The 23,220-nt window shown below is 41.7% G+C and overlaps 1 protein-coding gene across 3 annotated transcripts in view; it reads right to left on the bottom strand.

The window, feature by feature from the left end:
* Positions 1 to 23,220, bottom strand: part of dnmt1 (DNA (cytosine-5-)-methyltransferase 1) — a 102,816-nt gene that overhangs the window by 52,779 nt on the left and 26,817 nt on the right. For all 3 annotated transcript variants that reach the window (XM_069927424.1, XM_069927422.1, XM_069927423.1), the window contains exons 17-29: positions 23,056 to 23,209; positions 22,771 to 22,886; positions 22,049 to 22,250; positions 20,166 to 20,305; positions 15,768 to 15,944; positions 14,545 to 14,769; positions 12,749 to 12,941; positions 11,366 to 11,456; positions 9,619 to 9,753; positions 7,298 to 7,580; positions 6,038 to 6,179; positions 2,928 to 3,094; positions 1,516 to 1,693 (exon numbers count right to left, since the gene is read on the bottom strand). In XM_069927424.1, coding sequence (XP_069783525.1) covers positions 1,516 to 1,693; positions 2,928 to 3,094; positions 6,038 to 6,179; positions 7,298 to 7,580; positions 9,619 to 9,753; positions 11,366 to 11,456; positions 12,749 to 12,941; positions 14,545 to 14,769; positions 15,768 to 15,944; positions 20,166 to 20,305; positions 22,049 to 22,250; positions 22,771 to 22,886; positions 23,056 to 23,209 — 2,203 coding nt within the window. The remainder of the gene's footprint in view (positions 1 to 1,515; positions 1,694 to 2,927; positions 3,095 to 6,037; positions 6,180 to 7,297; positions 7,581 to 9,618; positions 9,754 to 11,365; positions 11,457 to 12,748; positions 12,942 to 14,544; positions 14,770 to 15,767; positions 15,945 to 20,165; positions 20,306 to 22,048; positions 22,251 to 22,770; positions 22,887 to 23,055; positions 23,210 to 23,220) is intronic.

Raw genomic sequence — 23,220 nt, 5'->3', positions numbered from 1 at the left:
GATGAGGAAGAGGAAGGGTGGGTCAGTAGGTTTGCAGATAACATGAAGGTTGGTGGAGTTGTGGATAGTCTGGAGAGTCAGCAGAGCTGGGCTGAGAAGTGGCAGTTATGGTTTAACCCAGAAAGGTGTGGTGGATCATTTTGGTAGGTCCTATTTGAAGGCAGAATACATTGTTAATGGGAAGACCCAGAGCATTCGGACAGAGATCTTGAGGTCTGTGTCCACAGTACACTCAAAGCTGCTGTACAGGTTGGTAGTGCTGTTAAGAAGTCGTATCGTGCGTTGGCCTTCATTCATCATGGTATTGAGCTCAAGACCACAATGTAACAGCTAGACTAGACCTTAGTTAAGACCACCCCACCCCTGGAAATATTATGTTTGGTTCTGGTCACCTCACTTCAGGAAGAATGTGGTTGGAACTGAGAGGGTGCAGAGGAGATTTATAAGGATGCTGCCTGGTTTGGGGAGGATAGGCTGTGAACTATTTCTCCTTGGAGCAACGGAGGATGAAGAGGCAACCTGATAGAGGTGTACGAGATGATGAGATGCATTGGTTGTGTGGATGGCCAGAGGCTTTTCTCCAGGGCTAACATGAGGGGGCATGGTTTTAAGGTGCAGGGGGATGCAAGAAGCAAGTTTTTCCACACAAAGTGGTGGATGCATGGAATGCTCTGCTGCATTGGTGGTGGAGAGAGGTATAATTGAATCTTTTAGATGGGTACATGGAACTGATAGAAATGAGGGCTTTGCAGTAGGGAAATTCTAGGAAGTTGTTAGAGTAGGTTCTGACCTAATAACAACACTGTGGGCTGAATGGCCTGCACTGTAAATTTCTCTATGTCTCAATGACAGTTTAGCATTTCTGTAGCACCTTTCAGAAAACCCTCAAAGCACTTTACAGTCAATTAAATGCATTTGAAAATTCATCACTGTTGTAATAACAGAAATTCAGCAGCTAGTTCCCTAAAAGACAATTTAATAAACACGTTTTATGGCTGAGGGATCTGCCCAATGTTTCATTCACAAAATGTCATCTCAGGAGAAGTTCGTCAACATTGAACAGTGGATTTTTGTGGTCAGAACTCTGAAGCAAAAGTTGAAATCACAACCTTCAGACTCACTGAGCAGTAACTACACAACAAATGGTAAATCTCTGGTTAGTCAGCCAGGTAAAACAAGACTGACCAAGAAATCCTCGGGACGAATTAATTTAAAAGCCGAATTGATTTTGTGTTTGACCTATAAGGATTCAACAGGTAAGTTCTTCACACAGAGAGCGGTGGACGCATGGAATAGCTGCTAGCAAGGTGGAGGCAGGGACAATAGGATTTTTAAGAGACTATTGATAGGTACATGGAACTGAGGAAAATGGGAGGGTTGTGCAGTGGGGAAATTCTAGGCAGTTGACAGGGTATGTTATTAGGTCATCACAATACTGTAAGCCAGAAGGCCTCTATTGACAGATTCTACAAGTAGGGTTAAAATTTGCATAGAGCTCGTATAAAGTCCTCCTACCTTACAGATGTGATCCCGCAGAATGGGCTGGTACTGTGTGCCCCGAATCTGCCGCTGGAACCAGGACTGGGGTTCTCCATTGTAGGAGATTTCCAGAGCTGATGCTCCATTCCGAATTTCAGGAAGATCAGACATGGTATCTCTTACAGTGATGGTTCTGTATGGAGCAGACTTTGTCCTGTGAAAGATTGGAGAGTTTTCAAATCCTTCATGTCACGTCACATCATCCACGTTACAAAGACCTCTGAACAGTTTATTTTATACTTGCATCGCACTCCATGATAGTGAACCTTGGGACCGTGAGATCCCAGGGGCCACTGATGCCCAGTGTTATGTTAGTTATCTTCAATCAAGAGACCGATTCAAATGGTGAACAGGCTCAGGAGGAAATAATCTGTTACTGATGCATAGTTGCAGGATAGAAAAAAATAAAAGTTCACTACATTTTGGAGACAGAAAATGTCAAAGCAAAATAAAAATTCATTCTGGTAAAGGAAAATAAAAACTCTATTATGTTGCACATCTCGGAGTGGGAGTCATGCAAGATTAGTTGTGTTTTAAATGGGAATAGTTCAGAGCACTCTCTTCAGTGGAACAGAGAGATGAGAATGTCAAGGTCCTATTTGCTAGCTCTTCCTGCAGGGAGACAGGAGAGCAAAAATGGAACTTTCAACTCTGCAGTTTAGAAGAATGGGAGGTTACTTCATAAATTTGAGATGGGTAAATACATAGTTGTTGTGAGCAAAGTTTCCTCTTCTCTGCGTGTGGGGAAGAGAGAAGGAATCTAAAACTGATGTCAAATATATATGTGGCTGAGATTATTGGATTACGGGAAAATCAAGGGTCGTAGAGACTGAAAAAAGTGGAGCTGATGCCAAGTCAGAACCATCGTACTGAAAAGCAGAACATGTTTGAGATGGTATATACCATGCAAGTCTTTTGGACCAACTTTTGGAGTCAACTTGTACAGGGGGTCATACTTTTGACTTGTAAGTACTTACATTGTTCAAGGCGTTGGGATCATGAATGGCTAGGACTGAGTGGCAAGTCCGCGTTCGGGATGTCAAGAGCTCCAATGGGCGGGCGTCCGGGGTCGAGGAAAGATTCTGTGGACGGGGCGCTGAATTGGTGGCCGATTGCCGCCAAAAATTGTGTGGGGGGGGGGGGGTTCTACTTTTACACGGTTCATACAAAAAGCATGCCATTTTTGGGCCAACCAAAGGGGACAATGACTATTACACCAGTATATAACCATATAACAATTACAGCACAGAATCAGGCCATCTTGGCCCTTCTAGTCTGTACCGATAGTCTTCCTCTGCTTTCAATTTCTTACACTGACCAAGGTTATTTCAACGTAAGAATCCCGCGGAGTGTGTGATGAACTGAAAGCATGTGAAGCATGAACTTACCTAGTTATGTTACTGACAAACTTCTTATCATCCACAGCCACACTGAGCTGGCAGGCTCTTGGTGCGAAGACATGCAAAGGCTCTGGGAAGAGTGGCAGCTTCTCTCCAGGGGCAGCTGCCAGAACGATTGCTCTCCGGCGGGTCTGGGCAACACCATACTGACCAGCCTGACCCACAAAAAACAAAATGTTAAATCCACTTGTGAACTCAAGGTTAAAGTGAAGCATTAATCATTCAAATTTTGAAAACACTCAGCACTATTGCCTTTCACCAGATAGTTAACCCACATCCACCGAATCCATAGAAAAATCAAGCAGGTAAAAGCAACAAAATTGTAACATTTAAACTGCTCAGAATGCAAAGGACAGGCAGGGTTTGTACACAAATAGTTTCGGATTGGAACATAGAACATTACAAGCCCTTCGACCCAGATGTTATGCCGACCTATACACTGTATAGGATGAACCCCAGAATTTCCACCTAAAATGTTGGTTTTGAGTGATACTCTTTGAATAAGATAACTCCCCCTTCCCCCTCCAAATCTGGCACTTACCACTGCCCAGTAGATACTGTTAAAAGCAAATCACAATATTTTATTAACAAATTATCACTTTACAGTTTAAATTTTAATTGGATATTTTAAAATAAGCCATTGTCGGCTCCTATAACAGGCTGTTTAAAGCTTGTACAGAGCTGACAACAGTGGGACTAGGTGGTTGGTCATCGCAGAGGAGTGCTGAGACTTAGCAAATAACTAACGGGGCATCAGAGCTGGCAGGAAGATAGTAGCAGAGTTGCAACTTCATTGTCAAGGTAAGAATTTTAAACCCTTTGTAGAGGATGACCCCGATTTTAAGGTGACAATTTAAAATTTTGGATCATCCTACACAACTGCATATACAGTAAACCTACTCAATAAGCTAAATCTTCCCTACCTCACACCTATAACCCTCTATTTTCTTGCATCTATGTGCCTGCCTAAGAGTTTTCTTAAAATGTCCCTTTAGTTTCAATGTCCACCATCACTCCTGGCAATGCATTCAAGCACTCACAAAAAAACTTACCCCTGATATCTCCCTGAACTTTCCTTTCCTCAACGTATATAGACGTCCTCTGGCATTTGCTACTGTGGCCACAGGAAAAAGGAGCTGGCTGTCCACCCAATCTATGTCTCTCATAATCTTGTAAAGCTCTATTAAGTCACGCCTCCACAGAGAAAAGCCATAGCCCTGTTCTCCTTGCCTCATAATTCACTTGATCCCCACTTTTGTGTGTTTCAATTTAAAGGCAGTACCTGGGTTACACAAGGATTCTGTTCCTGAACGCCAGTTTCTCCACAGTAACTCATGTTGCATCACTGTACACAATCCTCTCATTTCATTGAATATTCACCCCAAAGCTAGCCATAATTAAACTAGTGGAATACATTTTGCATGAAACATTTTATGAATTCTAGTTTGAAAAATACTATAAAAGTGTATGGAGAAGTTGTGTCATGTTGGAATTTCCACAAGTCAGACCAGGTTTAATCTGTGAGTTCATTCATGTGACACATGTACTGAACACAAGCAAAAGGAGCAGAAGTAGGCCATTCAACCATTCGAGCCTGCTCTGCCATTCAGTGAAATCATGGCTGATCTCCAGCGACTTGCCTTTTCCCATATCCCTCAATTCTCCTGCAATGCAAAATTCTATCCAAACTTGTCTTAAATATATGTTTTTACTGAGGTCTCCTCCACTGTTTCCATGGGCAGAGAATTCCATAGATTCACCATCCTTGGGGAAAAGCAGTTCCTCCTCAAATCTGTCCTAAATCTACTCCCCTGGATCTTGAGGATCTTGAAGAAATCTGCAGAATTGATTGCCTGTCCCTAATTACCATGAAGCTAATTGGCTTGTTGGCTGATTTCAGACTGCAGTTAAGAAACAATCACATTGCTGCAGACCTTGAAACAAATACCGGGTCAGACCAGTGGCAGATTTTCTTACTTTGGGGAGAAAGCAGGTGAGTGGGGCTGGGTGGGAGAATGGATCAGCTCACGATGGGAAGATGAGCAGACTCAATGGGCCAAATGGCCTACTTCAGTCCCTACATCTCATGCTCTTAAAAAGGTACGAGTGAACATTTAGTTGATTCATATTTCATGGATGCCATGCATCTAATTGGCTATATACCTAGGGGACACAGTGGCATTTTGTAAAATTTTTAATGTTTCAAAAATTAAATTCTGAGCAGTTATGATGGGGTTTGAACACGACTCGAGGATTACATGCCCATTATCTGACCAGCAATGGACCTCAGAATCTCAGTGCGGGGCAAGTGTGAACTCTTGAGAATTCTTGCTCCTGCTCTCGTTGTCATTGCCAAGTGAAAAGCCTCTTCCTATTTTCTAGTCACCAATGGTTTCTTGTTACTAATTGACAAAATGTGAGCCAGCGTACAGAAAAAGTCCAATGACCCATTTCACAGTTAGAGAGTAATCTTTCTCTGTACACCAGATCAATTAAACTATCTTATTCAGTGATATTATCTGAATAATTCAACAACTCATGATTTAAATGATTGGGTTATATAGTCTAATCAAGCAAGACAATTCAGAAATATAATAGTTAAATCCTAGTATTTGGATTTCAAGCAACCTGCAAAAAAAAGATGAATAAATAAATTTTAAAAATGTAAACTAAGAAGAAAAATGAAAGTTTAAATGAAGTAAATGTTCTCCAAAGCAACACACAACATTCAGCCAGTGGAGCGCCCCGGTCGTGCCCGCCCGCAGCCGGTGTTTGAACAAAATCGCAGTGCCCAGGATGAAGAGCTGGCTGATGATGCTCATCGTTGGGGCAACTCTCCCAAAGTGTCTCCCTTTCCCTGCCTAGTAAAAGTCTTTATCTTGTATTAAGCAAGGCTTTAATCTGTCTACTTGGGGGAGGGGTTAATTATGACGGCGGCACGGTCAGTGTAGCGGCAAGCACAACGTTGTTACAGCGCCAGTGACCGGGGCTCGAATTTACATTTTGTAAATTATGGGAATTAACTGACTAATTAAGGATTGCAATAAGAAGTAGTGTCACAGTTGACACCAGCTACATGAAAACCAGCACAAGCTTACCTGTAACACTCCAAACGTGCACTGGTAGCCCATTCTCACAAGGCACCGAAGGGTCAACTTCAAAACCATGGAGCGCTTGAATGATACAAAGTTCCTCACGTTTTCCAGGAGGAAGAACCTGGGCCGGTAATAGTCACAGTAGCTGCAAGGTGCAAGAATGCAGGCAATTTGAATCATGTGCACAAGAAACAAGCCTGTGAGAAACCTCTGTAAGTCACGCAAAGAAGGTGTAAGCATTGTGAGTTTCTAATTCTGAAAATTAGCAAAATTCAACAATGGGTTTTGCGAAGCAACAAGCATATGGTTAGTAATCCAAGTCTTTGTACAAGATCACATCTTAATAGTGCATGTCTTTGTAACTTTCAAGAGTACAGATCATTTGAGTAGTGTCGCTAAAAAAACAGCTGAAAGGTTGTCAGTTTCTGATAAATGTTTAACCAACCCATCTCTTAAATAACTGCCATATATTTCAGTGTATAAGTCAACCAAGAATAAGTTGACACCCATTTTTCATCCTAATTTTAAGGGTTTTATGGTATATCCAGCGTATAAATCCACCCACATTTTTCGAGCTGTCCAGGCCTCCTAAAATTTTTTAAAACACTTCAATTGCAAGTAACAAAGATGTAAATTAAGTAAGTAAATAAAAAAAACTTTGGCCCACTGGGCAGGAGCAGCAATGGCTCATGGAGCCGGAACGGCAACATCCTGCCCCAGGTGAGAGCCGAAACTTCGGCATACCAGGCAGCAACAGCGCCGGCCCACGGAACTGGAGCGCCCACATCGTGCTCCTGGAGGGAGCAGGAACCTTGGCCTACCAGGGAGGAGCAGTGACAGCAACCTCAGGGTCCCAGGTAGGAACGGTTATGGCGGTGCCCAGTGGTGGTAAGGTGTCGTGGAGCGGCGGTGCCTGCGGTGGGGAGGTGCTTCTAGCATCGACTTGTACGCTGTATTGACGTCAATTTGGCTATTTTCAGTGAATTTAAGGTCTCAAAAGTATATCCGCTATCTAAGTCGACCCCCCCTTGAGAATTTTTTTAGCGTTTCACAACTCAACCTATACGCCTAAAATATATGTTAATCGCTAATCTAAGACTTCAACATTAAATAAAAACAAGACAAAACGAGAATGCTTTGTCAAAAGGAGAATTTTTGAGAGGCCATTTGAAGAAATCTAATGAATTTTGAATTACGCTGCTTAATGAGTCAACAAATCAACATCCAAGAAGAGTGAGAGAATCCAGCAACAAATACACTGACCTGAGATAAGAGACTACAAGCGAGTTCTTGAATTTGGAGTACGTGCGGGAATTGAAGCGATTCATGCCGCTGAAGCCCTGGCACGGAGGGCCACCACAGAGTAATTCCACGTCACCCTTTTGGGGCAGTTTTTGTCCGAGTGAATTGGTCTTCTCCCCAGCCATGACAAGCTTCAAGAGAACGTTGCAGTCCTCGGTGAACACAGTTGCACCAGGATTGTTCAAGCGGAAGGCTTGGGCTGCTGGATCCCACATCTCAATAGCCCAAAGGGTTTCAGAAAGACCTGTGCAAGAGGACAGTTAATTTTATGTTTTGCTTTACAATTCAGTGCACAGGAAGCGCCTAATGTACTTGAGATCATTTTGAAGTTACAAATAGGACAAATTTACTTTACGCACGTCCATTCAAAATTTTTAAAGTTCCATTGGGTTCAACAATCTTTACGTTGAAGGTTTTCCAATGCACTGGATGAATCCTAAACCCTCCATCCAAGGGGGTTTCAGTTCATGTTTTCCAAATGACCAGGTCTGCCAAGACATACATCTTAAAACTAGGAAGTGAGCAGAGAGGCAGATGCAGAGATGGTGAATGGGAAAGAATGTGGAGAATGGAGTATAACACGGTAAAATGGGAGCTTCTCAATCCCAATCGAAACAAAGAAAGTCTAATTTTTAAAAAAATGTCTCTATTTTGAAGTAACAAGTAGGACAAATGATATTATTTATTTTATATATGTATATTTGTCCCGCATATGTATAGTTTGTCTGTATGTGTTATGTTTGGATGTATGCCTGCATATTTTGCACTGAGGAGAGAATGTTGTTTCAATGGGAATAAACTTGAATGATGTTCAGAGGAACCTGGTGTCCTTGTACACAAATCCCAGGTACAGCAAGCAATTAGGAACAGAAGAGGTATGTTGGCCTTTCTCTTCTTTGGCTTGGCTTCGCGGACGAAGATTTATGGAGGGGGTAAAAGTCCACGTCAGCTGCAGGCTCGTTTGTGGCTGACCAGTCCGATGCGGGACAGGCAGACACGGTTGCAGCGGCTGCAGGGGAAAATTGGTTGGTTGGGGTTGGGTGTTGGGTTTTTCCTCCTTTGCCTTTTGTCAGTGAGGTGGGCTCTGCGGTCTTCTTCAAAGGAGGTTGCTGCCCGCCAAATTGTGAGGCGCCAAGATGCACGGTTTGAGGCGATATCAGCCCACTGGCGGTGGTCAATGTGGCAGGCACCAAGAGATTTCTTTAGGCAGTCCTTGTACCTTTTCTTTGGTGCACCTCTGTCACGGTGGCCAGTGGAGAGCTCGCCATATAACACGATCTTGGGAAGGCGATGGTCCTCCATTCTGGAGACGTGACCCACCCAGCCTTTATTGATAGAGAATTTGATGACAAGGGCAGTGACATCTTGTTTAAATTATAAAAAGCCTTGGTGAGTCTGCAAACGATCTGAAAATATGACTGGTGTGGTCTCCCTACTAGTCAGGGAGGGAAAACTTGGAAGAAATCAAATGGGGCTAGGGATGACCTGATTGATTCTTAGATGGTGGATTTGTCATACAAGGACAGAAGAAGCTGACTGGCCCTGTACTCTTAATGAGACGCGATTTCAATGAAGCACAAGGTTCTTGTGGAACTTTTCAGGTTAGATTGGTGGTTGGCCTTTCCCTTAACTGGGACATTGTAAGGTAAAACATCATGAGATGGGAATGTGTAGGGAGTTACCCTGTACAGGGCAGTAACAAGAAGGGGAGGTGTCCTTGTACTCCTGTTAGGTAAAACATCATGAGATGGGACCGGAGAAGGAGTCACCCAGTACTAAGGAGTAACAGAATGCATCCTTGTACTTACAAGATAAGAGAGACATTGATGGATTGAGAGGCAGGAAGCTAGCAGGGAAAGGATAGCAACAGTTTTAGTCATTGGACAAGTAATGATATGATGATGTTCTAAGCATGTATCCAAGGGTATAAAAAATCACCATTTTGCTGATAACGGCAGAATGCATTCTCCGACTAACTTGTTAGTCGCAAGTGTTACAATCCGGTAATAAAGAACAAAGAACCCTGATTTCGACTCAGCCTGGTGTTTGTCTCACTCATTCATGAACAAAGCAGACCTAACAACATGCAGAACAAGGGGTCCAAATCTCAAAACAAGGCTTAGGCCATTTAGGACTGAGGTGAGAAGGCAGGGAAGCTTTTGAATTCATTACTTAAAGAGAACTGTGATGGATCAAACACCACATTCACTGGAAAGATATTTAGATACTGAAGGAATCAGAAACAATTGGTGCAGAGAACTGTTCCTCCATGCTAAACGAACCTGCCTGATGGAATCCTTCAGACAGTCCCCCACAGCCTGAGAAAACATCAAGACTGCGAAGTTTCTCGAATTTGCTGTCCGTAACTTCTGTTTCAGTTTGTTCAGGTTCAGCTGTAGACCTCCCCTTTCCTTTGCCTGCAGATAAACAAAAGTAATTGGAGCTGCTTCCCTTGATAAAACCTAGATAGGATCTCAGCCAACCCTGATTTCTGAGCCCCACTCTGTAGGAGCTGTGCTTTCCCATCCCTCTTCAATCCATCACCATTCATTTGGATTCATTTCTCCTTTGCTGCTCAACCAAATTACAATTCCCAGAATGCAAGCCTATGCTGCAAATGCTCTTGGATTATTTAGAGGAACTGGACAGAGATACCTCAACAATTATATCTTCAATGTATGCAGTCAAAAGCAGCAATTGATCTCTCCTCACTATTCCACAGAAACAAAAGCTGATCAGCGCATTAAAAAAAGATCATGCAGAACAGACAGAAACAAATCTTGACATTTGAAATTCAGTTCCACGTTGCCTTTCTCAAAAGGCAGCTGTGAGAAAACTAGAAATCTGATAACTCAAAAGCAAAATTGCAGATTCAGGAATCCAGGTTAACCAGAATTCAAGCAACCGGCAAAAGAAAACACAAAAAATAAATACCATGTATACTCGTGTAATAGTCAATCCCTTGTAAAAGTCTACCCCCCTATTTTTGGCACCAATCACCTGCCCATCTTAGCCCTTGACACCCTGTCAGCCCTCCATCTGACCCCCCAACGCCTGAATGCTAACCCTCCAGAGCTACCGAAGCCCCAATGCGGATCCTCACCTTGGGCGCCCGTCCGGAGCTCTTGACACCCCAAACGAGGACTTAACTCCCGGTCCAGGTGGGTACTTACATGGGTACTCACCGGGGTCCAAAGTAATATCTGTGTAAAAGTCAACCCCCCACCCCCCCCAAATGTGATCCAAAAAAAAGGTCCAAAAAAACTTGACTATTGTGTGAGTACATACTGTAGGTTAAAAAAAATGTTTAAAATTTATGCCCCCAGTGGTCACTTCACCAATCCACACAGTGCACAAGCTCAAGCAACCAGCAAATACACTTATCCAGCATCTACTAAACCCCAAAGATGACAGAAACAGTGGGTTTTACTGTATAAAGATAAACTGTGAGAAATACTGAAGTATGTCTCTGACTCATCATCCTCTCTCCACCTATCTTTCCACAGGGAATGTACTCTGGTCCACTCTACCATCTCCAGTTTTCTCACTCTCCTCCTGTGGCATCTTACCATCAAAAAGAGTAACTGAGGTCCTTAAACTTTGTCCCTTCCCACCACTGTGACCAAAACACCAATTTGGGACATTGCAGTCAATTCTTAACAATGCAAGAGCGAGAGACAATGTAGATAAGGCAAGCATTTTTGCAGAATACTTCTGTTGAATTGTAAGCGTTTATACCATTTGTGTATCCATCAATCATCAATATCACATACAATTTCTAGCATTATTTTCCCCCCTTCAATTCTATTCTGGGACTTGAAATTTACATTTCCTACAAACATACATGCCCCAAATTCTCACCACCATTCATCTCATTTAATCTCTCCTGGGTTCAATGAGAAACTAGCTTCATTTCTAACTTTTCCCAGTTTTGATAAAGTTCACTAACTTGAAACATTAAGTTTATAAAGTCACATCAACCACAGCTTAATGGCACTACACTGACCAGCAGGCCTCTCAACACCGTACCTTTGCCTTTCCCTTTACCCTTGCCTTTGTTAGCTGAACTGCGGGCACGGTTTGGAGGGTCTTCAAAGGATTTCGTCTTTGCATTGTAGGCCTGTGGATTAGTCAAGGCACAGTATAAGGATCCATACAATTTGCATACTGGCAGTTTATACAAGTTCAAAACTATTTTTATTTTTGTATTCTTATGGCATCCATTGCGTTCGCAAAATGGACAGTGTCTCCAACATTGATAACAAGATATTTACAGGCAGAATCAGAGCAAATACAACAGAGAAATGGGCTATTTGGCCACATTCATCCGTCCCTATTTGTCCATCCAAACGAGTTCTATTTGCTGGGTTTGGATCACATCTCTCCAAATCTTTCCTACCCATTATCTGTCTAAATGTATTTTAAACGTCACAATTGTACCCACTTCCCACGTCAGCTCGATCCATACTCATTCTCTCTCTGTGGAAAAGTTGCCCCTCTGGTCCTTTTTGTTCTCTCTTTAAACCTATGACCTGCTCTTTCAGACCCCCTAGCTGGTAAAAAGACAGTGACCATTTATTCACTGTTTCCACGCCTCCCATGATTTTATACCAGTCCCTGATTTAAGAACAGCTGCTCTCCACCCCCCTACCCCCCCCCCCCCCCACCCCCCACCACCATCAGACTCCTCAACAACAAACTCAACCAGGGACTAACTTACGGACTCATACTTTCTCTCTCTCTCTCTCTGTATTGCAGTTTGTATGTTGTGTCAGTTTTTTTTTGCACTACCGCTAAGTAGAAATTCCACCTCGCCCGCAGGAAAAAGGAATCTCAGGGATGTACTCTGACAATAAATCTGAATCTCCCTCTAGAAGGTGACCCCTCAGCCTCCTATTTAGGGAAAATGATGTTGAACAAAACATTTTCTGCTGAAATACACCGTATGACAAGGAACTAGGATGTTTTGAGGGTGGATTCACAATCTGTGTTGAATTTAGGAACAGGGAAGGAGAAGTGCAACAATTTTTCAAGAACTTCCTGCACCTTGTCAGCATCTTTCACTGTCAAAACATTCTTGGTGAGAAACTTGTGTCTGATTAGCATCTAGTATCCCTCAAGCACTTCTGAAATGTATTTACAGCACGTTCCTAGCAATAATTAAATAAAAACAAAAGGGATATTTTATTCTTTAACCAACCCATCTTTACAAGTTGCTGGAATAGCAGTTGTGCATTTTTATTCTACAACAACTTTGAAGGCAGACCAGACTTTAGTTTGTCTCACTGTGCAAAAGTCAGTTAGTGACCAAGGTAGTGTGAGGATACTTTTATTCAAGGTGTCTCTTTCCTTACCACTTGCTATCAATAAACATTTCAAAATTGATTACAAATGTTTTCTAAAAGATCTTACCTCTAAGAAATAGAATCTGTCTGGGCCTCCAGCACAGTATTCCTGAATGGATACAGAGAGATCTTCACCGTATTCCACAGTACAGCACCCTTGGATGTCTTTGAAGTCCACAATCACTTCTTCATCACTCCAATATAACAAGTTGATGTCAGTGTGGTAAGTGGCTTTAAGGCCCTTGTGTGTATTCTCAGCTCTGAAAGGAGAACTTGCAATCAGTGGCATTTACAGGAACACACCTCAAAACCCCAAGCAATGAAATGACTGGCCAAACTACCAAAATCAATAATTTGAGAGAAAACATGCCTGGCATTCATCAAAGACAAACCATCAGCCTGGTAGCATAGACTATTACTTCAAGGCTGTACCAAGGTAGCTGGCCAATGGGAAAATGCAAGTTATCCCATCTATTAGAAAAGCAAACTATTTTGTAGTGCAAAACTATTAAATACTGCATTCAGAGGCACTGAGATCCCATACAAGAACATAACACATTAGCCTTTAATGCATTGGGGTAATGAAGGAAGTTTTAATGCCATTAGAGCTTACACCTTTGGTTTCCTTCTTAACAAGGGATATTCTTGTCTTGGAGGCAGTGCAGAAAGGTTCACTTAGATTAATGAAAATCAAATAAGTACAGATGCTGGAAATCTAAAATAAAAGCAGAAAATGCTATAAACACTCAACAGATCAGACAGAATCTGCGGAGAGAGAACAAGTTCATGTTTCAGGTCAGAGATCCTTTATTAGAACATGCCAGTTCTGTCAAAGGATCTTTGAGATATTAACCCCAAGATACTAATAAGCCTGTTGTTCACAAGATTAATTCCAAGGGTGGAATGAATTTTCTTTTAAACAAGGTAAGATTTACACTCTGGTGTTAGGAAGAATGAAGTGACTTCATTAAATCAAACATCAGAGTGTTAATGACAAGACAGGTGTAGCAGAGATGTTCCCTCTAATTTTAAGAAGGACGGGAAGAGAAAGAGGAGGCAGTCTAGAATCAAACTGCATAGTCTTCCTCAGACAACCCACACATGACCAACGTGTGGAATTTCTTCTTTGGAATTCTCTATCCCAGAGGGGCATGGATGCACCACCATATTGAAGGATGAGTTAGATGGATTTTTGGAATGAAGGGCAATGGGAGTTAAAGAGCAAAACATTCAGCCCAATATCAAATCATCTTGAGAACAACAGAGAGAGGAGACAAGTGGCCTTTTTCCTATCTTCTTGGATTTCTTGTTTAGAGTCTGCTTACATGCTGGGTTCACATCTGGCGGATGATTTTTTAACCACTTGGTTGTAAACCCCAAAGGTAGTCTAGTGAAGGGCATAGATATATTCAGCTATCGAGTATAATCAAAACCATTTAAGTTACTGGGGAGTTCTGAGTTGCTGGCAGGGATGGATAGAAAAATAAAAGAGTGGATGGACAAAAAGCTGAAGCAGGCTTAATGCGAATTAACAACTCCTCTGATTTAGGCCTTATTCTTTATTTTTAAACAAGTTCTGCATTCTTGCCTTCCTCAGCTGAGATACATGCAAAAAGCCAGTGGCCAGGCTAATGTAAATTTCTAACCAACTTACAAACAAGTTGTTGTATTAACCTATACGGAATTCCTCATACGCTGCAAGACAAATAGTCTGTCTAAACCTTTTAAACTCCAGAAGTTCAGATAAAGTGGAGTGAGTGGCTATAAACGAATTCCATGTTGAACTCTCATCGATTTAGCAACCAAAAACAGAATGGAGAAAGGAACACTTTGTGTAGGCTGCTATCAAGGAACTCTGCTCACCTGTAGAATTTATTGATACGAAGCTTAATATCTGCTTCATTGGGTTTGCCATTGCTACGTTTATGACAGAAGATTTCACAAATGCGGCCAATTCGGAATGGTTCAGGAATATCAAGATTACTGCCCTTGATGTAATCAGATGACTTGCGATAGTATTCAGGGTAAAGCTCCTCATCCACGTCATCTTTTTTTATTGGTCGCTTGCCAGGACTGGACGGTTTAACACTGAAGACAAGACACCCATGGTAGAAAGTCATTAGCGAAGAACCGAAGGAAGACAAACTGTTTTTTTTTTGAGTAATTCTTTCAGTCCTGCTTGCTCATCCACTTTAGACTCATTATCTGTGATTTGGGGGTATGGGCTTATCATGGGTAGCAAAACGGCACGGAGAGCGTAGCCCTTAGTGCAATGCTCTTACATGCCAGCGACCAGAGTTTGAATCCAGTGACGTCTGTAAGGTGTTTGAACACTTTCCCCATGTCTGTATGAGTTTCTTCCCCCTGCTCCAGTTTACTCCCACCCTCCAAGTATGCATGGGGTTTATAGGTCAATTGGTATATTTGTGTGGCATGGACTTGTGGGCCTGAAAGGCCTGTTACCGTGATGTACAACTAAATCTAAAAAAACTATCCAATACATTGCATTTAATAAATACATAAATATGACCTACATTCTAAAAGGTTTAACACAGAAAAAATGCAGGGTGTTATTGACATTTAAACTGCAGTTTTATTTGTGTTCTAATTTGGGGATTTTTAATATCTATTTAAAGCAGTGGTTTTCAAACTGACCCCTAAAATCACATTCCACCTTAAGTAATCCCTATGCCGTCAGTACTCTGTGATTAGTAAGGGATTGCTTAAGGTGGGATGTGTTTAGAGGGTGGTGGGGGGGAGTTTGAAAAACACTAATTTAAAGCTTTCACCAAAAACCATAAGAAATACCTGCTTGGGCCAAACAATAATATACTTTAAAAAAAATGCCCAAATCAAAAAACAAAAAAAATCTGAATAATCCAACCCTAAAAAAAAATAAAATCACACAATAGTAGAATTAACAAATCCATACTACCTGGTCATTCCAATAAATTATACGAATTTCTTCAAAAATATACAATTCAATACATTGACTAGAATCACTAATATCTGCCTTTTGTACTCAGGCTTTCAAAATTGTTCAGAAAGAGGATCAAAAATGCTAAATGGAACTGGATAAGCATTACCTGAATGTGAATGCATCTTGTAGGAGGTAAACACCATCCCCAACTTTATATTGCGTTCCATTCTTGGAAGCCAATGAGTAGAAGACCTTTGAATCGTCCTTCGCATCCACTGATTCCAGCACCCGTGGCATCTCTCGCTGCCTGATTTCAGCCAACCGAGTACAGCTGTCGCAGAATCTAGAAATTAGGGGCCCAAAGAATGCCAGTTAACATTGTATCTTTTAAAGCGAGTAAAGACCATTGAGATTAAAAGAAAACTTTTCATTGCAAAATATTTGAAATCAAGGCACAAATGAACTCATCATCCAAGTTTAACAATCTGATGTATAATACTTAAGGTTGAAGTGCTTGATTCCCCACCTCATTAACAAGTGGGCATACATTTAAGGTGGAAGGAAAGAGTTTTAAAGGGGAGCTGAAGTTTTTTTTTTGACATTCAAAATGGTTGATTTTTCTGGTACAGGGGAACAAGTGAAAGTGGTTGCAAAAGTTCAAAGATCTGGACTGTTCAGGGATTGGGTCGCTCCAGATTTATTGGGATTTCTGTGCAGTACTTTTAAAATCCAAATTTAAAGAACAGTCAATTTTAATAGTTTATTCCTGAGCAAATACAGCACGCTTCATTTATCAAAAAGAGCAGTTTTAAAGAAAAATAAAGTGGCCACTTGTTGCCGCTGTGCATCTGTGATATTTATGCATGCACACACAAAAGTCTCTAAATTTAAAAAGTTTGAAAATTTTCAAAAAGTCTGGTTTTTCAGATGGTCCCAATTTCTGGCATCTGGATTTTTGGACTTGTACTGTACAATTACAACATGCAAGAGGTACTATGATAGGCAAATAGGCATAGCATTGAAACATAGTACTAAAGCATGATATTAATGCAGATGGGTCTGTCTAACTCAAAAGTGAATTAGAATTGGAAAGATTGCTAATTATACAAAGGCAAGTTCCTTAATTCAGGAAATGCAAATCATTCATACAACAATTAAACAAAGTTGTCCGACTCGCAACTAAACATTACACAATGGAATACGGAGATGCATAGTTGTATTCCCCTGGAAAAAAACCACATACAATTTAAGAAAATATAACACATTTGTTAGGATATGGCAGCCTTATCTGCAACTTACGCAGATATAGTTACACCCCTTCTAAATAGAAGGTAAAAATCTGTACTAATAGTGAAACAATTGAGATAAATGAAGTGGGTCGTGGCGCACATGACGAGCTCTTGTTTCGTATCTTTTTCATTTTACTTTATGTTACTTTGGGTTTATATTTGGTCTGTAGCTCTATAGATTTTTGGTTCTTTATGTTTGTTTAATTTACATAATATTTTCCTTGTGCTATTGGGGTATGGGAGGGAAGGGGAAAACTGGACTGAATGTAATATATCATTGTTGAGAAGTGTGACAGAGCATATAGATATGCTTTTGGGAGATAAATTGGGAAAGGTTTGTTTGAGTATGTCACATACAAACACTTTAAAACAGATCTTATTTGAAATACTGGAGTTCTGCTCTTCTTTGGCTTGGCTTCGCGGACGAAGATTTATGGAGGGGGTAAAAAGTCCACGTCAGCTGCAGACTCGTTTGTGGCTGACAAGTCCGATGCGGGACAGGCAGACACGATTGCAGCGGTTGCAGGGGAAAATTGGTTGGTTGGGGATGGGTGTTGGGTTTTTTCCTCCTTTGCCTTTTGTCAGTGAGGTAGGCTCTGCGGTCTTCTTCAAAGGAGGTTGCTGCCCGCCAAACTGTGAAGCGCCAAGATGCACGGTTTGAGGCGATATCAGCCCACTGGCGGTGGTCAATGTGGCAGGCACCAAGAGATTTCTTTAGGCAGTCCTTGTACCTTTTCTTTGGTGCACCTCTGTCACGGTGGCCAGTGGAGAGCTCGCCATATAACACTATCTTGGGAAGGCGATGGTCCTCCATTCTGGAGACGTGACCCATCCAGCGCAGCTGGATCTTCAGCAGCGTGGACTCGATGCTGTCGACCTCTGCCATCTCGAGTACTTCGACGTTAGGGATGTAAGCGCTCCAATGGATGTTGAGGATGGAGCGGAGACAACGCTGGTGGAAGCGTTCTAGGAGCCGTAGGTGGTGCCGGTAGAGGACCCATGATTCGGAGCCGAACAGGAGTGTGGGTATGACAACGGCTCTGTATACGCTTATCTTTGTGAGGTTTTTCAGTTGGTTGTTTTTCCAGACTCTTTTGTGTAGTCTTCCAAAGGCGCTATTTGCCTTGGCGAGTCTGTTGTCTATCTCATTGTCGATCCTTGCATCTGATGAAATGGTGCAGCCGAGATAGGTAAACTGGTTGACCGTTTTGAGTTTTGTGTGCCCGATGGAGATGTGGGGGGGCTGGTAATCATGGTGGGGAGCTGGCTGATGGAGGACCTCAGTTTTCTTCAGGCTGACTTCCAGGCCAAACATTTTGGCAGTTTCCGCAAAGCAGGACGTCAAGCGCTGAAGAGCTGGCTCTGAATGGGCAACTAAAGCGGCATCGTCTGCAAAGAGTAGTTCACGGACAAGTTTCTCTTGTGTCTTGGTGCGAGCTTGCAGGCGCCTCAGATTGAAGAGACTGCCATCCGTGCGGTACCGGATGTAAACAGCGTCTTCATTGTTGGGGTCTTTCATGGCTTGGTTCAGCATCATGCTGAAGAAGATTGAAAAGAGGGTTGGTGCCAGAACACAGCCTTGCTTCACGCCATTGTTAATGGAGAAGGGTTCAGAGAGCTCATTGCTGTATCTGACCCGACCTTGTTGGTTTTCGTGCAGTTGGATGATCATGTTGAGGAACTTTGGGGGACATCCGATGCGCTCTAGTATTTGCCAAAGCCCTTTCCTGCTCACGGTGTCGAAGGCTTTGGTGAGGTCAACAAAGGTGATGTAGAGTCCTTTGTTTTGTTCTCTGCATTTTTCTTGGAGCTGTCTGAGGGCAAAGACCATGTCAGTAGTTCCTCTGTTTGCGCGAAAGCCGCACTGTGATTCTGGGAGAATATTCTCGGCGACACTAGGTATTATTCTATTTAGTAGAATCCTAGCGAAGATTTTGCCTGCAATGGAGAGCAACGTGATTCCCCTGTAGTTTGAGCAGTCTGATTTCTCGCCTACTGGAGTTCTGCTAATGCTAGACATATCGGCTTCTCACACCTTTTGCAAGAGCTTTGAGGAGTTCTCAAGAGACTTCACTAATGGATTGTTATTTACCAAAGGCAACAGATGAAAGAGAATGTCAGTGCCTCTGCTGTCTGGAGAAGAGCTTGCTGTTGTAAGATGGTCATGTGGTTTTGCAAGCAGAGAGAGTCAAATATCTCTCTGAGAGAGAGAGAGAGAGAGAGAGAGAGAGAGAGAGAGAGAGAGAGAGAGTTGCAGCCAGCCCAAGTAGCTGGGACTGGAACAGGGCAAGCTGGCAAGAACCCCAAGTTTGGAAGATGGCCTGGACAAACCCCTTGTGGTTCATGCAAGAGGAGAGGACTGGAACTCGGTGGTGACCTGAAAGAAAGAAGTTATCATCTGGAGAACCGTGAAATGGGCAAGTTTCATCAACAAGACACTGAGGTGACTAATGGAAGTGCATCAGTTTGGATGTCCTGGAACAACACATCTCTCTCTGAAAACTGACAAGAACCTTTCTGAGTGGTAACCATTTACCTCTCAAGCACCAAAGCCTGGTGAACTTTATACATGTTAAATTCTGTGCACAGTATAAGAATTGCCTGCAACCAGTGAACTTGGAGTAATGAGAAGTGAGATTGGACTGTGAACCAAGGAACCTTTCCAAACTTAAACACACATTTAATACACATGCGCTTAGAATTAGAAGGTGGGGGGGGGTTAAGTTAGGTTGTTGTTAATAGTGATTAGTTAAAGTTTGATTCTATTTTCATGTGTAAAAATAATTAAAAGCAACTTTTGTTTAAGTAACCATTTGTCTTGGTGAATATCTATTGCTGCTGCATTTTGAGGTCCTCTGGGCTCATAACTATTGTTTTGGATTTGCACGAGTCTTGAAAATCAAAAATAAAATATTTTTAAAAATTAAACAAAATTAAAAGCTGTATTGTTCCAGTTACTGGATAAATTAATCTTGTTCTTTTCACTTTCAAGTTGACTTTTGAAAAGTTTCTGAACACTGTTCACCTGTTGATTTAATTGAGGAAAGAAACCCCGAGACAAATGAGATACTGATCAAGATTGGAATACAGACTGTTGAAGGGCTCAATAATGTCAGCACTGGGAATTCAAAACTACTGAGCCATTATGCTAAATTTTACCCAATCACTAAGCAAATCAAGAAGATGAAACTTAGTTAAAGAAGTGGGCATTTTCAAGGACTTTTCAGTTTTATGGCATCTAACAGACACAGAACTGCTCTTCTCCCTTTACTCACTTGTACTTATTCTCCTCTGTTGATTCAGATTTGGGAGGGATCTGGAACCGTGAATACTCTGGATCATACCACATTTGGTAGAAGTAGGTTTTTCCATCGTCTTCAACCATTTTTAGCTCAAAGTCATCATCCATTCCACCCTAGGATGCACAAGAAGACATTTCTCACTTCACTGACTGCACATGTATCTACAAAAGACAAACATTGATGGAGGAAATGCTCAATGTTTATATTTAGTGCTCCAAGCCATTTAATGATAGTCTGTCAAATCAAGTTGTTTCTTGCTAACATACAAGCAAAATTTATTTTAAAGCAGAAACTTATTTATTGCACCATTTTCTTTTGGATCAATAATTGATTTAAATTACACAACTTGCATTAAGAGTAAATTGTTTCTCCAGTAAACGAGTAAGCAAGGCAGATATCCATTCCTCATCATTAACTGTAATATCATACTCTTGCCCCCAATTAAAAAGGGTATGAGGTTAACCATTTGTCTCTGAACTTGAAACACAAAAATACAGGCTGGCACCTGACCTCCCCTGCGAGCTTTGTTGTTTTGAGTGGGTGTGGCTTCGTCTCTCATGGATAGCGAAAAGATTCAACAGCACTATTTTGAAGATCAGTAGCAGAACCATAACTTTTAATTTAAAACAAATCCAGTTTTGTACATTATCACATCGCTACTTTGGTGAGTTCAATCTATGAAATTATTTTCAACTTTTGCTGTATTATAATACTGATTGCACTACCAAGCACTAAAGACATCTCAAAAAGGAAGATGAAAGCACAATAATTGTGTCTGCTCATCACCAGTACAATTCCAGTAAATGGAAGTTAAGGAGAATAATTTCTTCATTACTCGTTTGGCAGCTCATGATTGAACAAGTTGCCTTGCTGGCACTTGAAGGCCAAGTAAAGGAGAAAGCCATTATGTATTGAGCCTTTGTTTCCACTGTATAATTATTGCAGTGAGGATGTGTTAAACTGAGGTTGTGTCACTTCTAAGTAGCAGTTGAGTCATAAATAAGATGGCTCTGACCCTACCTCAGGCAGCCAACTACATAAGCATGAATTTAAGACGTTAAGAGTCAAAGATTACAAAATATATAAACTAGGAAAACATACCCAAAGGAGGGCCTGAAATAGTCCAACAGAGCTTGAAACTTGAGCAACAAAATACATAGGTGTAAAACACAAAAGTCTCCAGCCACCATGATTGAGTAAAGACACGATGCTGGAGAAACTCAGCAGGTCATTGTACTTTATGTAGCAAAGGTACATAATTGACTTTTTGACCATGAGCTATTCATCAAAGTATGAACAAAATGTAGCCAGGGGCAGAGAGAGGAGCACAGTCCCACTGGCAGGAGGTAATAGGTGGATAAAGGAGGGAGAGCACACCAGCAAGCAAGGGGGGGGGGGGGAATGGCTCTGTGAATGGAGAAGGGAGGAGGTGGAGAGCTGGAGGAAAGACAGAAGGATGGGAAAGAGAGTAGGCTAGCAGAAACCAGAGAAGTCAATGTTAATGCATCCGTTTAGAGATCAGCCAGATGGAAAATTAGCTGTTGATCCTCTAATTTACGGGTGGTCTTGGTGAAGTTTGCTATATAAAATACATAGTAATTGGAAATAGTATCAGCAAGGTTTGAAAATCCGGTCATTGTATAATGATAAACATTGCAGAACTATATTTTATCATTAACCATTAAAACATTACAGCACTGTTCAGGCCCTCCAGCCCTCCATGTTGTGCCGAACCATATAAAGGTGCTAAATCCTCCCTACCCTATAATCCTTTACACATCAAAACAATTTGTGAATTATAGGAGAACCTGTGAACCTAATTTAGGTGCATGAAAACAATTAGAAAGCTTCCTCACCTCTAGTGCCCAGTTCTCCAAGGCAGCCTTGTGGATCACCTTGACTTTGCTGTCAACATAGGATAACTGCATATCTTCACACTCATCCACCAGAAAGAGCTCAAGTGGATCGGAGGTCTCACCCAGTACCGTATCCGTGCCGCGACAAAACCAATTTGCATGGAACATCTTCCCATTGACGTCTTCCCACATGGATGTGATTCTGTAGTAAAAATGTACAGAGGGTCCACAAAAACGTAACCAAACCAATTTCAATGCAAAAATACTCAATTGTGGCTTTTTGGAATATCCAGACACCCTGGAGCTCACCCGTCATCTAATCACAGGTTGTACCATCAGAGGACAAAGGAAGCCTGAACAAAGTGGCTTTGTCAGATCCTTGGACAGAATGTAGCTGAAACAAATTTTGAAACTTAACCCATAGGAGGATAGTTTAAAAGCAGTAATGTGGCACTACAATGAAGTTCCCAGAGGACTCAAGCTTTGCACACAAAATTGTAAACCACCCCATCTACCTATCACATTCGAATTATTAACGGCCCTGTTGACTTTCAACTAGTCAGTACTAGTATAATTCCAAATATAATTTCCGAGCACAGACACAAAAATGTTAGTATAATAAATACATACGACAAGAATCCACAAAGATTTGCAGAAACCCAACAACTTTAGTGTTCTTTCTGGGTTTGTTAGGAAAACCAAAAATTTTAAAAGATGCCAACCTTGCTAAGTAAAGGGGCTTGGTGGGGTCATCTGGGCTGACTGCCACACAGTCATTGATTGCCAGAGTTTCATCGTCCACAGACACTTTCTGGTAATAGGCTTTCCTTCCATCAGACTGAAAATAAGTATCAGACAATGAACTTTATTGCGATGATTCGGTCTACTTGCACTCAAAAGATTTAAAACCAACATCGTGCACTGAAACAGGAAAGGGTTCAGAATTGAGGACTTCAAAGAGCAGCTGTCAGATATTAGACTACTATTGAGATCTGAATGTTGTTTACCTTGATGGCCTCTCCAATCCAAGAAATGCGGCTCTTTGACTGCTTCTTTTTCCTGCCCTGCAACATTCTCTTGGGAGAAGCTTTATCAATAATCTCGGAATCATCCTCGTCATTCTCATCATCGTCAGCCTCCTTCACAGCCAGATTTGGACACCTTGTGTGAAA

The sequence above is a fragment of the Narcine bancroftii genome, chromosome 3 (genome assembly GCF_036971445.1).
Source record: "Narcine bancroftii isolate sNarBan1 chromosome 3, sNarBan1.hap1, whole genome shotgun sequence".
NCBI classification, from domain to species: domain Eukaryota; kingdom Metazoa; phylum Chordata; class Chondrichthyes; order Torpediniformes; family Narcinidae; genus Narcine; species Narcine bancroftii.
The sequence above is the reverse complement of the archived record's forward strand: the minus strand, read 5'-3'. Positions and strand labels throughout refer to the sequence as shown.